Source organism: Myotis myotis, unplaced genomic scaffold (genome assembly GCF_014108235.1).
Source record: "Myotis myotis isolate mMyoMyo1 unplaced genomic scaffold, mMyoMyo1.p scaffold_m19_p_18, whole genome shotgun sequence".
NCBI lineage: Eukaryota > Metazoa > Chordata > Mammalia > Chiroptera > Vespertilionidae > Myotis > Myotis myotis.
This window is the reverse complement of record NW_023416322.1, coordinates 33,915,928-33,931,728: the sequence shown is the minus strand read 5'-3', so window position 1 is coordinate 33,931,728 and position 15,801 is coordinate 33,915,928. Positions and strand designations below refer to the sequence as shown.

Sequence of the window (15,801 nt, the reverse complement as noted above, 5' to 3'; positions counted from 1 at the left end):
TGCTGAAAGGTATTCTTTAAGAAGAGGAAGAAGAAAAAGGAACTCTTACCATTTGCCACAGCATGGATGGAACTGGAGAGCGGATAAATACCACATGATCTCACTCATTTGTGGAATATAATGAACAACATAAGCTGATGAACTAGGACTGATCCAGAGACGGAGAGGCATTGATTGGACTGTCGGGACTTGGAGGGAAGGTAGGGGAGGGTGGGGGTAAGGGGGAAAGATCAACCAAAGGACTTATATGCAAGCTTATAGGCCTAATCAATGGACATGGACAACGGGGGGGTGAGGGCATTAGCGGGGGTGGGGGGGGTGGGGGGTAGAGGGTAACGTGGGGACAAGGAAAAAAAAAAAAAAAGAAAAGAAAAGGAGGGAAAACGGAGCACACCGCGGCTTCCGTGGTGATTGGCGAGGCCACGCCGTGGGTCTGTCTGCAGCCTGGTCTGCTTGGTTGTGTCTGGGGGGTCACATCAGCATCAACTCCAAATCACAGCCATTTTCACTGCCAGGCAAGGGACGGCTGCACCCTCAAAGCGGCCTCATGCAGTCAGCCACCGAGGCACATCCCGTCGGGGAGACCTGGGTCTGAGAGCCCACGCCTTGACAAACACTGAGCTTTCTTTCCTTTTTGTGTTCCACCCACACAGCAGGGAAGAGAGAACCAACCCACGGAAACCGCTCCTGTGTGAAGTCTGGGTTCCTGACGCAAGAGTCGCCCAGCCTGGAAGTCCCTGCGCGGATTAATGTCTCTGTGAGAAGTAGATGCCCATCTGTCACCAGCTGTATAATCACGTGATTATGGAGAAGCAAGCTCTGGGCCCAATGGGCCAGCCCCACCGTACATTGCATTCCTGGATAGTCGTATGCAGTTTTTGAGTTTCAGTTTCTGCATTTCTAAGAGGACAAAGACTTCATTTTTAAGCTTCTTGTGAGAAGCTGTGGGAGCACCCTGACCACCAGGGGGCAGCTCTGGCATTGAGCATCTGCCCCCTGGTGGTCAATGCGTGTCATAGTAACTGGTCGACCAGTCGTCATTCAGTCGTTCAGGCTTTTATATATATATATATATATATATATATATATATATATATATACACACATATATATATGTGTATATATATATATATTTTATCCTATCAATTATATCGTATAATCTTACTCTTAAGTCTACTTTAACTGTTATACAATATTTCATAATATGAATATACTGTTAGTTGTTTTCAATATTTGTTACAAAACATGCTACAACAAACATCCCCAAACAGAATTTTTACATATTTATGCAACTATTTGGATATGATAAATTTATCAAGTCAAAATTTTTATATATAAATCTATCTATCTATATATGTATGTTAAAATTTGGTGGAAATTGTCAACTTTTACCCTGGCCAGGATGTATGGATTTAAAACTCCTCCAATATTGTATAAAGGTCCCTCTTCTTTCCTACATTCCTATTTTTTATAATTTTGACAATTTAATGCTGAAAATGATATTTTATGGTGATTTTAGATGTCTTCTCATATGTTTATTGATATTTCCCCTATAAAGTATTTCTCCTATCAGCTTCTCATTAATATACTCTACCCATTTCAAAAAAGGGAGTTTTCTTTTTCTTATTGATAGGAATAACATATTTCTTGGATATTAATAATTTTTCAAATATATTTAAACTATTTCCTGCCATCTGTTTTTTGTGGATGATGTGAGTTAGGGACTTGTCACACAATCATGAGCTCAACATTCTATTCAGGCTTCCTATGACCCAGTGGCTGAGATCCACTGCTTGGCTTAATTTCATTTCCTGGGCCACATTCTGGAGATAATATCTATATTTGTACGTAAAGTTGAAACAGAAAACAAGCCCAGTGTTTAAGATTGTTACTCCCTCTCGCCTACAGATCATAAACCTGGAAACTTACTTTGGGGAGATGCCTTTGGTGTCCCCTTTTCTGGGACTAGACCTCTCTGTGCACCCATCACTGTGCCCATCACTGTGCTTCTCTGCCTGTGTCACCAGTTTCCTTTTCCTTTCTCCTTCCAAGTCTGCCCTCCCTTCTCTTTCTCTCCTCAACTGTTCCTTTCTCTAACCATCAATAGTGTTACCCATCTTAAATGTTTTTTTAATGATTTGTCCTGGTTGCTTAATAGTATTTCATAGTCTCTATGCATTTTTGTTTGTTTTGGAACACATTTTTATTTACCTAACTGTGAATTTTTAATAGAGTTACACAAATGTATGCTAAACATAAGATTCGGGTATTTCAAACATTTAGAGCTGAGACTCAATTTATATTTGTTCCTTTTCATCATAATATAATTTTTGAACCTCAAGAACACCTTTTGAGAAAGAAAAGAAATCCACTTTTATAATTATCTCATACATATTCATTTCCTAGTATTAATAACCATAGGATAAATAGTTGTATGCTGCTATTCACTTTTGAACATCTACCTGTATTTCCATGTGGTCTTGTCAGAGACATTATAGCAACATGATTGGAAGGTGGGCTACATGGTAGAATTGGGGTCCTTGTTAACTAAGGAGTGATGCTGAGTGATTCACTTAGCCTCTCAGATTCTGTCTCTTCAATGGGGGATAATACCGCCCCCCACCCGAGCCCCCTGCCCAAGGTGCTCGTGAGAATTAAAATGTGAGAAGAAAACACACACTCCTAAGTATGCCTACTTTGGCAAAGGAGCACATCAGCAGGGTTAATTTGCCCTGTGTGAGTGTGTGTGTGTGTGTGTGTGTGTGTGTGTGTGTGTGTGTACACGCACTCTCTCTGCTACTGTAAAAGCAGCAAAAAAGAGAGGCACGTGGTTAAGCTCACAGGGGTGGGTTCTTCCAGTCTTACTTTACTTCCTTGTGCTAAAGCTCAGAATCACAATAAGGAAACTAACCCCCAAGATGAACTTCGCATGTACCATCCTAGCCAGCTGCCTTCTGATTTTCATCCCTTCTACCAAAGGTAAGCTGGGTGTGGGTCTCCAGTGTCACCATGCCAAGCTTCTTTGGAGGCTCTGAAGTGAGTGCAGAGTCTGGGAGGTCACAGCCAGCTGTGCCTGGCGGTGAGTCTCAAGGCCTCAGAGACTGTCTTGCTTTTTATAGGTGTCACTCCTACAGTTACTAAGTTACTCCAGGGTATCCTGAATGATGACATCAACATGACCATTCCTGATCCTCCTTTGTATAGTATTTATGATATACTATGGGAAAAAAATGGAAAGAGGATTATACGACGTATAAATGGCAAGATTTTCCCCCAGCAACAGGAAAAATACCAAGTATTCGAAAATGGAACTCTGAAAATTAAACATCTGCAAAGAAATGATAGTGATATCTATAAGGTAGACCTATATGATTCGGACGGACACCACATGTTGACGCAAACATTTGATCTGAAGATTCTAGGTAAGTCTGTTCCCTAAATTCCTCCATCTCAATGTGGGTGCTATTTAGCAAGTTGGGGAGTAGCATTTATCAAATGTCCCCAGCCCCCGCCTCGGCCTTGGAGGAGCCCGAGGGAAAACGGAGGCATCCCTCCTGCCTCAGGGGAGGCTCCGAGCTGCGGGAGATGGAATCCACATGTGGAAATACACAGCTGATACACAGTCTGCCTGCCTGGAACTGGCTGTCTCTTCAGTGGTTATGGGAATGTGCGGCTGAGCAAAGAACCCGGATTAAGGTGGCATTAATCGGGGAGGGAGCAGGCAGTGGTGAAAGAAAAGGTAGGCATTTCAGGTGGATGATGAAGGGCAAGCTAAGGGGAGGGCAGGGAAGGTGAGGCTCACTGGAGAGCTGTGGGCCTTCCAACAAAGAGACAATTTTCAGCCAGGATGCCCCGAAGGAGTAGTTCTATGGCTGGGAAGGATGCATTTAAGGATGAAGGGCCCTGGTTTCTGAGCCACTCACTCCACATCAGAGTGGTCCAAGTGGGTTCTGCCGGCCTCTGTAGAGAACGCACAGGTGTGGCTGTGTGTGTCTGTGCATGGACGGGAGGGCAGAGCGCATACTGAAGATGGGGGCAAGAAGACTGGCCAGGAGGCTGCTGCTGTATCCCAGTGAAGGGGAGAGGGGCTGGGTTGTGATTCTTAGCCCTGCCTGCGCATTAGAATCAACCCAGAGGCTACTAAAAGTTGCCAGTGCCAAGGTTCCATCCTGACAATTAAGTCAGAATATTTTAGCATGGGACTGGGCATTAGCAGGGTCTAGGTTGGCAGGTGATTGTAATCGGCAGTAAAGGCTGACACCCTCTGGCCTGGACTTGAGGATGCCTGTCAAATGAGGCAGGGTGAGCATATGGAGAGTCAAGTGGAGAAAGCCTAGGCAGGATGGCATGGGTGTGGGGCAGAGGGAAGAGAAAGTGGAATTGAAATGACATGCAGTTGAACGTCCAGGAGCCGCATGAAAGGGGTGATAAGCAGTGAGAAGAGGGTCCTAGCCGGTTTAGCTCAGTGGATAGAGCGTTGGTCAGTGGACCCAAGGGTCTCAGGTTTGATTCCAGTCAAAGAGCATGTATTTCAGTTGCAGGTTCGCTCCCCAGCCCTGGTCAGGGCTTATGTGGGAGGCAACCAATGGATGTTTCTCTCTCTTTTCCTCTCCCCTCCCTTCCACTGTCTCTAAAATCAATGGGAGGGGGATTTTTGGAGGGGGGAAGAATACAAATCAATGGAAAAATATCCTCAGGTGAGGATTTTAAAAAAAGCACAGAAAACATCAAAGTGAGAAGAGGAAGCCGCACTTGGCCTTGAGAGGAAGACAGGAACCTCAGCATGAGCACAAGGCAGCCACTCTGAGCAAATAACACTTCTGGCTTCACACAGGAAATGTCACTGGGGCAGGGCCCCTCCTCCTACCCAGGGCCACCTTCCTGTCCTGTCCTCAGTATGTGGACCTGGCAGCCACCCCTCTCCAACAATCCCAGACATTGTCAGCTCCCTGCACATGACGGCTTCCCACACCCTGGTCCTCAAACCTGAATGGAGAGTACATTCCAGAACTGGGATGGGACATAGAATGGAGCCAGAAGGGGCCTCTGCGTATGGATCTGGGAGCCCCAGATCTCAAGACTCTTGCCAGCATGGGCTCGGGGTCCTGCTTCGAACACGAGCCTCCCACTCCTGTCTTCTTTAGTACGGTAGCCATCACAGTGCCTGTCTGCTGGGTGTTGAGCGCTTTGCTTCCATGACCTTATTAGAGGGTCCTAGCACTCCGGAGAGGTCGCTGTTACTACCCCCTTCTTTTCTATAAGGAAACAGAAGCGACTTGCCCCAAGTCTCACAGTGTGACTGCTACAAAGTCAGCACCAAACCTAGGGCTTCTTTTCAGCAAAGATGGTGACATTTTTTTTCTTTCCAAAGTTTTATTGAGACACAATTCACATACCATAAAATTCACCCATGTAAAGTGTATAATTCAGTGGTGGTTAGTATGCTCAGGTATGTACAACCAACAACAAAATCAATGTTAGAACATCCGTAGTCCCCCCCAAAATAAACCCTGCACTCCTTGGCCAAAAGACAGAGATCTTTCCATGACACAACAGCCACCTGTGTGTGTGTGTGTGTGTGTGTGTGTGTGAGAGAGAGAGAGAGAGAGAGAGAGAGAGAGAGAGAGAGAGAGATAGCATCACCATTCCTTGCCACACAGCCTTGAGTAAATTCTCTATCTGCTCTCAGTGTGGCTTTTATAATAATAATTGCCTGGGGTATTCAGTGAGACATGGCTTCAAGGACTAAGCACAGGTGCCCTGCGGGGCCCGGGACACAGTGCCTGTTTGCCAGGTGCCCTCCCCCTTCTCATTGCTTCTTCATGCTTCTCCTGGCTACAGTCTTGGCACCCAAATCCCCTTAATGAGAGGGCTGCTGCCGCTGATGGAAGAGGCAGTGGAAAGCCTTTTAAAAGCAGATGTTAGTGGAGAAGGGGTTAAACCTAGAATTAAGGAGTTCCCACCTATGGGATGAGCCCCCTTTGATCTGGCCATTCCTTTGCTAGGAAGCCCTCTGACAGGGAGGATATGTACAAAGATAGGACTTGGAGAAACTGCTCATCGTCATGTGGTTTATATAAGTGAAATACTGGGAAGGGTTTTAAAGTCCCCAGCAGTTAGAAAATTATTCATTAAATGAAGAATACATCCATTTAAAAACAACGGTGGTGACATACTTAAGGGAATTTCATAAAAGACCAGTGAAGGAACAAAGGCAGACTACAAAATCACAGGACACAGTTTTCATTTTTAAAACATTATTTATATGTGTATAGAATGCATAGAAAACATCTGCTAAAGATATACATCAAAGCATTAATTATTGGCTCTGAGTAGTGGAATTGCAAGTGATTTTTAGTCTTGAAACTTTTAAAATCAATTTTTACCATGATCGGGTGTCACTCTTATAAATAGAACAAAGAATATTTCCATTCTGAAAAGACAAGTAAATGCCTGACTCAACCCCAGATTACACACTGACCCTGTCTTGCTGTTTGATGGCGTTTCTGCATCTTCCTCTTTCTTGCTTGCATAGAATGCAAGGACGGGGGGAAAAAGCTTAATTTCTGCATGCCCATATATTGAGACAGAAATGCAATTTGGTGGGAAAGTTCATTAATGAGATATTGTTGTCTGGGAGTCAGGCAGGGAGGGGATCCTGGGAAAATAAGCTGTCTATCAGCATAACGAATGGAGAGAACCCGGGCAAGAAAGGTGGTGAGTCTGAGGCCAGGAGGAAGTAGGAGAGAAAGAGCAGAAGAGGAGAAATCGGAGGAGGTCTCACAGATACAAGGTCTCAACTGGTGTGGTAGGATCTGTACCTGGCCTGTGTGATGCCAAAGCCAGGCTCTTTGAAGATTCTCATGTCAGAAAAGCAAGGAATTCATGATTATGAAGGGATCAACTACCACCAATAACGTTGGTGCCTAACACTTGACCCAGGGGTTTGTCACATGCTGCCCCTGTCACATCAGGTGGGGCCTGTCTTTCTTACCTTTCTCCTAGAGATGAGGTCCAATGGGGCACAATGCGTGGCCAGGCCGCTCTGGGCAAGAACCCACCCAATTTAACCTCTCAGAGCCTTGGGCATTTCATCTGCCAATAGGAAGGAAAACATCAACCTCTCTGTTTGCTAGGACCAAATGACATCCTATATGTGAAAACTGTTTAAGGTATAAAACAGCACTTAAACATTTGACATGATACATTTTTACTGGTTTAATGTATGTAAGAACTTTATCATAAATACATTTTCTTCTGAATGTGCTGTAGATAAAATAAAAACGATTTTTGAAAATAGTGGGGGTCTTTGAAATCGCTCCCTGGTCTCAAACTGACTCTATCTTCCCCCCCTCTATAATAAGGTATGTCTATTAATCATATCATAATCAGAAAGTTGACTCATATGAATGGGATTTTTCTTTTCTTTTCAGAGAAGGTCTCAAAACCTGTGATCAACTGGAATTGTGCCAACGCAACCATCACCTGTGAGGTAACACAAGGAACTGACCCTAAAATAACACTGTATCGACATAGGAGAATAATCAAAGAAGGCCAGAAGATCATCAGGTACAAGGGGACCATCAAATCAATTGCACCATTCAATTGCACAGCAACTAACGGCGTCAGTGAGGAAACCAGCATGGTGAACATTGACTGTTCAGGTACGTGTCAGACATCCCAAGTTCACTTCTCAAGTACAGTCTGCCAGGCCCATGGGGGAGGCCCAATCCAGGGCCCTGGTGCCCGGGCTGGGAGGCAGCTCTGACTCAGGGTGAGAACTGAAAGCACATCCCTTCCCCCTAAAAACCTTCAAGGCAAGACTTAGAGGAAAGAGGAGGTGGTGTGCTATGGTTACCCACCTGGCACCTTCCCACAGAGCACCATGTAATCTCAGGTAATTAAGAAGATCTTTTGGGAGAAAGAATTGCCAAACCGAAGACACAGAAGGAGCTGTAGAGGCCATTTTATGCAAACCTCCACTTCCCAGAGAGACGAACTTACTTGCCCATGGTCCCTCGACTAGTCAGTAATCATAGTGGTGACTCCCATTGTAATGATGGAGAAGAGAGCAGGCAAGATTCTTTGGGGGGGAAAGGAGGGGGTGAGGATGCGGTGGGGAGGGCCAGCACCTCCTATCAGAGGCTGCCGAAAAAACATGGAGTTAGGGGCTGGGAGAAGAAGAGCTCGAGGCCAGGGAGGACCATAGGTGCAATGAGAAAAGGCTCCTCCTGCCATAGAACAGACAGCCTGGCTATGGCACCAGCACCAGGAAGTCCTGAAACTCTAAGCATCTAAGCTCTTTCCTGGCAGCCCAGCCTGACATTGCTCCCAGAAGTAAATTTGGGGAGGCAGTCAGCTGAGTGCTCAGCTCTGGAAGCCAGAGGTCTGTGCAAACGTAGTGGGATGACTTGACGGAGTTCCTTTCCTCTGGGCCACAGCCTCCTGGTCCGCAAGGAAAATAAGCCCCTGATTCCCAAGAGTCTACTCATCTGAGACTCTGAGATTATCTTCCCAACGCTGTCTGGTGGACCCCCAGAAGGGAAACTGAACACAAAAGTAGTTATTTGGTCAGAAGTCCTGAGTTTCTGCAGTGACTATGGCTGGTCAGTGACCCTAGGATGCAGCCCTGGGCTGGTGCGAAGGCAGAAGTAAGACTTTTTCATATATAGTCTTTGAATTAGTTATATTTTTTGCTGCATAACAAATTATCCCACATTTTGTGGCTCAACACAAGCAGTTACTATCTCACAGGTTCTGTGAGTCATGAATCTGGGAGTGACTTGATGGTCCTGGCTCAGCATCCTTCATGAAGCTACAATCCAGATACTGGCAGTATGTCCTATCAATCATGTCCAGGCTCTATGGAGGGGTCTATGTCCAAGATCACTCATGTGGGCCATTGGGCTGCCTCACAGTATGGCTGCCAACTTCCCTCTGAGCAATCTAAGCGAGAGCAAGAACAAGGTCTCAAGACAAAAGTCATGAACATTTTATAATAATCTCAGGAGTGATAGGTATCCCAGCACTTTCGCTGTATTCTAGCCATTAGAAGCAACCAATAAGTCCGGGCCACATTCAATTGGAAGGGATGACACAAAGACGGGAATCCCAGGGGGCAGGATCTTTGGGCCATCTCAGAGTCTACCCACACACGGAGACCAGCATCACTTCTCCCCACATGTCTGCCCATCACCACAGCACAGTGAATCCAGCGGCCTCTCCTTGACTTTACGATCCCTTTTCCCTTTCAGGAGGCTTTTGCTTAGAGTTGCCAGATTTAGCAAATAAAAAGATAGCATAAAAAAAAGAAAAAGAAAAAGACAGCATAAATACGTTCCAAATGTTGCATGGGGCATAGCTAAACTAAAAATTATTCATTGTTTAATTAAACTTTCACTGGGCATCCTGTACTTTATCTGACAACCCTACTTCATGTCTTTTTAAACTAGATCCCACCAGGATAAAAATGCATGTGCATTAGGGATGGAGAGAGGGCCTCGGGAAAAGCCTAGGGTCAAAGACTGGAAACTTCATGCTCCTTATTCTATGGTGCAGAGCAGGAGCCGGACTGGGAAGAGCCACAGAAGAGATGGGAGGAATATCGGGGCGGGGGAAAGGAAAGGGGAGACCGGGGAGGTGGGTGCTTCTCTTGAAGACCCTAAAAAGGAGCAGGGTGTTTCCTCCTGAAAGGCCAAGGCAGAGGGGAGTGGAGGTAACAGTAACCATGGGGCTCAGAATAGTGCTTGTGTGCTTAAAACCAGAACACAGGAGGCAGGACCCACCACATAAACTTCTGGGCACGCTCTCTTCAAGGAGGGCAGGAAGGAGGGTGGAGGGTGGCTGGCTTTAGACACGGTGAGCTCCCAGTTTTGAATGCCTCTGAGATAAGCTGGAATGTCTCCCACGGAGAGTACTCCCAGGCGCCCAGAGGGCCATGCTGGGCAAGCCTGTGGACTGACTTTTTAATGTCCCCAGGATAAGGGTGTGGCCACCCGTGTGAGGACTGAGAGAAGACGAGCTGGTGGCTGCCTGGCTGAGCCCTGGCCTGTCCTGGCCCACCCACGTCAGAACCTGGGAAGGTCTCTGCTCAGCCCGAGGGAGACTCCAGCAGCCCCAGCCCTGCCTCCCAGCCAGCAGATCCCAAAGAACCCCAGATCCGTTCTTGGACCCATTTCACAGCAGTTTAGGATCATGCCTGCTTTTCTAAAGGAAGCCCCTTCATCCGCAGACCAGAGGGGTTGTGTAACTGGCAGGCAAAGAGTCGGTCAGAGAGACTTGAGCAAAGCAAGCGAGGACTAGCACCACTGCCGTCTGTTGGTTAGGTTTCTGGGCCTCGGGCTTGCTCCTGGGGCCCAACCTGGGCTCCGCATGTAAGAGGATCTTCCTAGGAATGTTTGGCTGGAGAAGGGTTTCTTTGTGATGCTGGGCTGAGCTCCAGTTTGTTCTCCAGATGTCTGAGTCCCCTGACCCCTGGCCCCTGCTGCTGCCTCTCTAGCTGCCACTGACTCACAAAGGGCAGATGGCCCAGCAGCCCTCCCGGGAACAGCTCCCAGGACACAGAGCTCAACTAAGAGCAGGACCTCGCCTCTGTGTGCTGCTTTACAGTTTACAAAGCACTTTCACATCCATTATCTGATTGACTTTCAGCAGCCTCCCTGTGATGTCAGTTTCATCATCTCCATTTTACAAAGAAAGGCACAGGCTCAGAGAGGTAGAGTCACTTGCCAAAGGTCACACAGCGCTTTGCCTAGAGGAGCCTGGAACTCAAACCCTTTTCCCTAGACACTTAGTGATTGTTTTCCTCACTGCTTTACGGCAACTGAAGAAGGGCGGGAGCTGAAGATCAAGCCCCCTGCTGCTGCTGCTAACTAACTGTGTGTGCCAGGGTTTCTCTCACAGGCCAGGGAAATCTGGGAGGGTTGCTGGCTGTGTGGTCAGGGGGCTGGGCTGGACAAGGGACACATTTACCCTTAGTCTTTGGTCACTGCCTGGTCAAGAGGGTGAGGGGAAACAAGTGGTATAGGAGGGTGGCCAGAGGTGAAGCTGGGTAAATAGTACAGAAACTCTGAGATAAGCAACTGCTTAAAGGAACCACTCAGGAAGATACTGTGTGGCCTTGGGCAACTCACCCTCCCTCTCTGGGCCTTGTCTGTAAACCCAAAGGTGATACCGCATTGACTCTAACTCCTTCTCAGATCTAAACTTCTGCAGTAGTCTCTTTCCTGGGGGCCCTGGCGGTGCCCTGGCCAGGAAGGATCAGGTGTGCTAGCCCAGGAGGGCACTTCCTCAAGGTGCCTTTGGGGACAGACACCTTCCGCCACCCTCCATGAGCTTGGCCTTTGTGAGGTTGAGGAGTTGTGTTGATTAAGCTCTAGCATCTGCTTAACTCGGGAGGCAGGAATCCGTGGCCTGAGCAGTGATGGTCCCTCTGCTAACACTGCCCACCATCCCCCCTCTTTCCTTTTGCAGAGAAGAGGCTGGATATCCCCCTCATCGTTGGCATTTGTGGTGGAGGCATTTTCTTCTTACTCTTTGTGGCGCTCCTCATTCTCTTCATCAGCAAGAGGAAAAAACAGCACAGAAGGGAAAATGGTGAGTCCCCTCTTCCGCTCCCCTCCCCGTCCCTGCAGGCCTGAGCAAAATCCCCGTGGAAACGACTCGTGGGGAGGACACTTGTGTCTGGATTCGGCAGTTTCAGTATGTCGGGGCTGTAACCGGCGGTTACAGTTTGTTCCATTTTGTGGTTAGCTTGATTTCTGACAAACAAATTCTCAGTGGCAACCATGTGGGAGCTTTAAGAAGCTGAATCCAGGTTGGCCCCATTGGCGTCCACCACCTGAGCCGACTCTGCGTAAAGCGGTGTGGACGTTATTTATGTATTTATTTGTTTACTTATGTATTTACGTATGCACGTACGTATTTTTTCCCATCACCTTTTATCCCCTCTATGACCTCTTCCACCTCCACCCTTCCCCCTCTGCCCCCTGCAATCACCACCCTGCTGACCATGTGTGTGGTTATACTTTGAATAAGCCACACATCTCTCTGTGGGTAGGAGCATTAGCTTCAAAACACATTTCTGTGGACACACATCTTGCCCAATCCTGCAGGGGTGGCAGTTCCTAGGAACAGGGGTAAAATTTCAGGGCCTCGGGGACCCACAGGGACACTCTTGTTCTAAAACCAGGTGTTCATGCCTCCTTTTCCAATCCGCTGTTCAGAGAGATGTGCTCGGGCTCTGAGTGTCCCTCAAATCAGGCCTGACAACCCACCAAGATTAAAAAGATTATGCTCAGAAGTGGGGAGCTGGCTCAAAGAGCATGCAGGCCACCAGAGGCAGTGTGTCCGGATACAGTCGCCTCCCCCCCCCCCCCCCATTCCATCCCCACCCCTTATCTGCAGACGACAGGCAAGAGAGAATGCAGGAATGTGTTCCAAGATGCCCAGTGGCTGCCTGGAACCACAAATAGTACCAAAGCCTGTACATACTATGTTTTTCCTACAAATGCATACTTATAATGAAGGTTCATTTGTAACTTTAGGCACAGTAAGAGATGAACACTAATGACTAATAATCAAATGGATTATCACAATACCTTGTAATAAAAGTTATGTGAATGGCTTTGTGGCCATTATGAAATAGAATAATGGTGACTTGAACACACGCACTGCGATGCCTCGACAGTCGATCTGAGAACTAAATGGCTGCTACGTGACCAATGGAGCATGTATGGCGTAGATACATATATGGAGTAGATACATTGGGCAAAGAGATAATTCATACACAGACAGGACAGAGCAAGATTTCATCGCTATTCAGAACAGCATGTAATTTAAAATTTATGAATTGTTTATTTCTGGAAGTTTCCATTTAATATTTTTGCACTGCAGCTGACCATGGGTAAGTGAAACCGTGGATAAGAGGGGACTACTCTAATGGCACACCAGGTGTCTCCACAGGTGCTGGGGAGGACGGGGCTTGCTTCTGAATTCCTAAGAACCTATCCTCCAGCCCTCACCAGAATGTGGGTTGCATTAGAGCCGAAGTGAGTAAAAGGCAGATCTAACAGAGAAACCCGTGGGAATGAAGGTCATTACTGATGTGTCCCCCGCCCACTCAGGGCCTATGCGAGGGCTCTAACCACCAGATGCTCAGCGAGTCACCTCTAGGACGACACAGAGGCCAGGCTGAGGGGTCCGAGTGCCCTCTCTGCTTCCAGGAGACCCAGGCACAAAGGCCCCCACCTGTCTCCTTGCCTCTGGCTTCCCAAGTTCTCAAAGCCCCAGGCTCTCATTCTGTCTTGCTGGTGGGCATATCTGTCTGCCCTAGAAGACTGGGAACCCTCAGAGCAGGGGTGGGGAACATCCAGCCCGAGGGCCTTATATGGTCTGGCCCTGCCAAGGCATTAGAAGTGAGTTAATGAAATGTTTGACCAAATACAGCAGGCTAATTTTTAAAAAATATATATTTTTCTTGCTGATAGTATTACAGATATCTCCCATTTCTCCCTTCTCTCCCCCCTCCACCCAGCCCCCCTCCCCCCTCCCGAGGTCTTCACTACCTTACTGCCCATGTCCATGGGCTATGCATATAAGTATATAAGTTCTTTGGCTTATCTCTTCTCATTCCCCCAACCCCACATTAAGGTATGTCAATCTGTTCCATGATTCCATGCTTTGGGTCTTACTTTTGTTGGCCAATTCATTTTGTTCATTAGATTCCACGAATAAGTGAGATCATGTGGTATTTGTCTTCCTCTGTTTGGCTTATGTCACTTAGCATCATATTTTCCAGGTCTGTCCAAAGCAGGCTAATTTTTACGTTGCTAATTTTGTATGGCCCACCAACAATGCCATATATATCCAAATGGCCCTTGGCAGAAAAAGGTTCCCCACTCCTGCCTTAGCGGGTAGGGGCAGCTTCTGCCTCCTCATCACCTCCCTGAGAGCAGCTGGCAGACCCCTTGTGCAGAGAAGGGCCACTTGGTAAAGAGCCGCATCCATCATACCTTGCCAAGATGAGCTCTGACGTTTAGAAGTTTTGTTGTTGCAGGTGGAAAGCTGGAACTCAGAGCACACAGAAACACCTCTGAGGAAAGGAGCCGGAGGCCCTACCAAATTCCAGCCTCAGCTCCTCCCAATGCAGCCGCGTCCCAAGCCCCTCCTCCACCTGGTCATCATCCCCAGGCTCATGGTCCTCGCCCCCCGCCTCCTGGCCACCGTGCCCAGCACCAGCAGCAGAGGAGGCCCCTTCCTTGCCCTGGCGCCCCCGTCCACCAGCAGAAAGGACCTCCTCTCCCCACGCCTCGGGTTCAACCGAAACCTCCCCGTGGGGCCAGAGAAAACGCAAAACAGTCTTCTGGCAGAGCTGTCCCCGTCCTTTGATTAAAAGAGGTAGAAACTGTCCCTTCCCGGAAAGGCACCGTGGAGCTCCTGCACTCGGTGCGGACGCCTCACTTCTACCAGCTGCATCCGACAAGCAGGGCGTCATCACCTCCCGGGCTCCTGGCCCACAGCCGCACCTGCACACCCCTCTCAGCCACACGGTCTCACATCTGGAATCTCTGGCCTCCTCCTCAAGTGCCACCACACCAAGAAGGGAGAGACAATAAAAGTGCAATCGTTAGGATGATGGGTGACCGAGCACGAAACCCTGGAGCACTCCTTGGCACCCTGAGCGACATCCAGCAGCCGCTGTGCCCGTGTCTCCTTTACCAGCCACCTGCTGTTGCAGAGACTCTTGGGTTTCTGATGTGCCTGGTGGACACTTGCCTACCATCTCGTGAGTAGATGTGAAATGTAAGGTTTGACTTGACCCCAGTGCCTACTCACTATAGAAAGCAACCCAGCAGCGCCGGCCAGTGTGGCTCAGTTGGTACTGTCGTCCTATGCACCAGGAGGTCGCGGTTTGATTCCCCGGTCAGGGCACATGCCCAGGCTCGATCCCCAGTAAGGGGCGAGCAGGAAGCAGCTGATCGATGTTTCTCTGTCATCGATGGATGTTTCTTATCCCTCTCTGCCTCTTCCTTCTTTTCTAAAATCAATATAAACTTATAAAATAAAATAAAATAAAGGAACCCAGCATCAAGCTGCAACATCAAAAAGAGGCTTGTTGGTGTGGCAGCAGGACCACATTTGGTTCCCCCAATTCACCTGGGTCCCCTTCCCCACCAGAGCGTGCTCCCCAGGGCTCAGATTGAAACCTCTCTGCACAAACTTCAACAAGAGGCACCAGAAAACATAATTCTTTGGGTACCACTTCCTTTACTGTTCAGACACGGTCACGACGATCTATAATGGTGGTTCCCAGCGTGGGGCACATGCCCCACAGAGGGGCAATTTGAGAATGAGTTATTAACAGTGAATTTTTTTTTGTATTTCTTATGGTTCTAGGGGCCTCATATACAGTATATAAATATATTTTGTGACATATTTATGCATCTCAATTCTCTATTATGTTTTGAAACGTTATTTGCTATTTTTTCATATCACTTCATATTATTATGTTTTTTTATCAGTTTCTTAGTGATTTCTTCCTCAGTACTTCAACTGTCCTTTCATTCTTTTATTTTTCTCTTTCATGGATGCCATGTTCTTTGGAAGCTTGTTTAGACCAAGTTAATTGCCTTTTAGGCTTCCTCCATGTGACTAAAAGTTCACTTTTTGAATAAGAATTACATGTTACAGGGGGCATCAGGATTTTAGAGATGCTTGGGTGGGGCATGGCCAAGAAAAGGTTGGGAACCACTGATCTAGAGAGTCATCCTAGAAAACCCATGGATACTGGAGGTGCCGCAA

At 47.5% G+C, this 15,801-nt stretch overlaps 1 protein-coding gene across 1 annotated transcript; it reads left to right on the top strand.

Annotated features, from left to right (window-relative positions):
• Nucleotides 1–2,888: 2,888 nt before the first annotated feature.
• On the top strand, nt 2,889–14,946 carry CD2 (CD2 molecule). The gene is made up of 5 exons (XM_036344917.1): nt 2,889–2,979; nt 3,120–3,422; nt 7,434–7,664; nt 11,473–11,595; nt 14,057–14,946. The coding sequence occupies exons 1-5, from the start codon at nt 2,919–2,921 to the stop codon at nt 14,386–14,388; spliced, it is 1,050 nt and encodes a 349-aa protein (XP_036200810.1). The 5' UTR covers nt 2,889–2,918; the 3' UTR covers nt 14,389–14,946.
• Nucleotides 14,947–15,801: the final 855 nt, after the last annotated feature.

Coding starts and splice junctions, on each gene's coding strand:
- CD2 (XM_036344917.1), top strand. CDS start 2,919: ATGAACTTCGCATGTACCATCCTAGCCAGCTGCCTTCTGATTTTCATC. Junction 3,423..7,433: donor ATTTGATCTGAAGATTCTAG/GTAAGTCTGTTC, acceptor TTTTCTTTTCAG/AGAAGGTCTCAAAACCTGTG. Junction 7,665..11,472: donor GGTGAACATTGACTGTTCAG/GTACGTGTCAGA, acceptor TTCCTTTTGCAG/AGAAGAGGCTGGATATCCCC.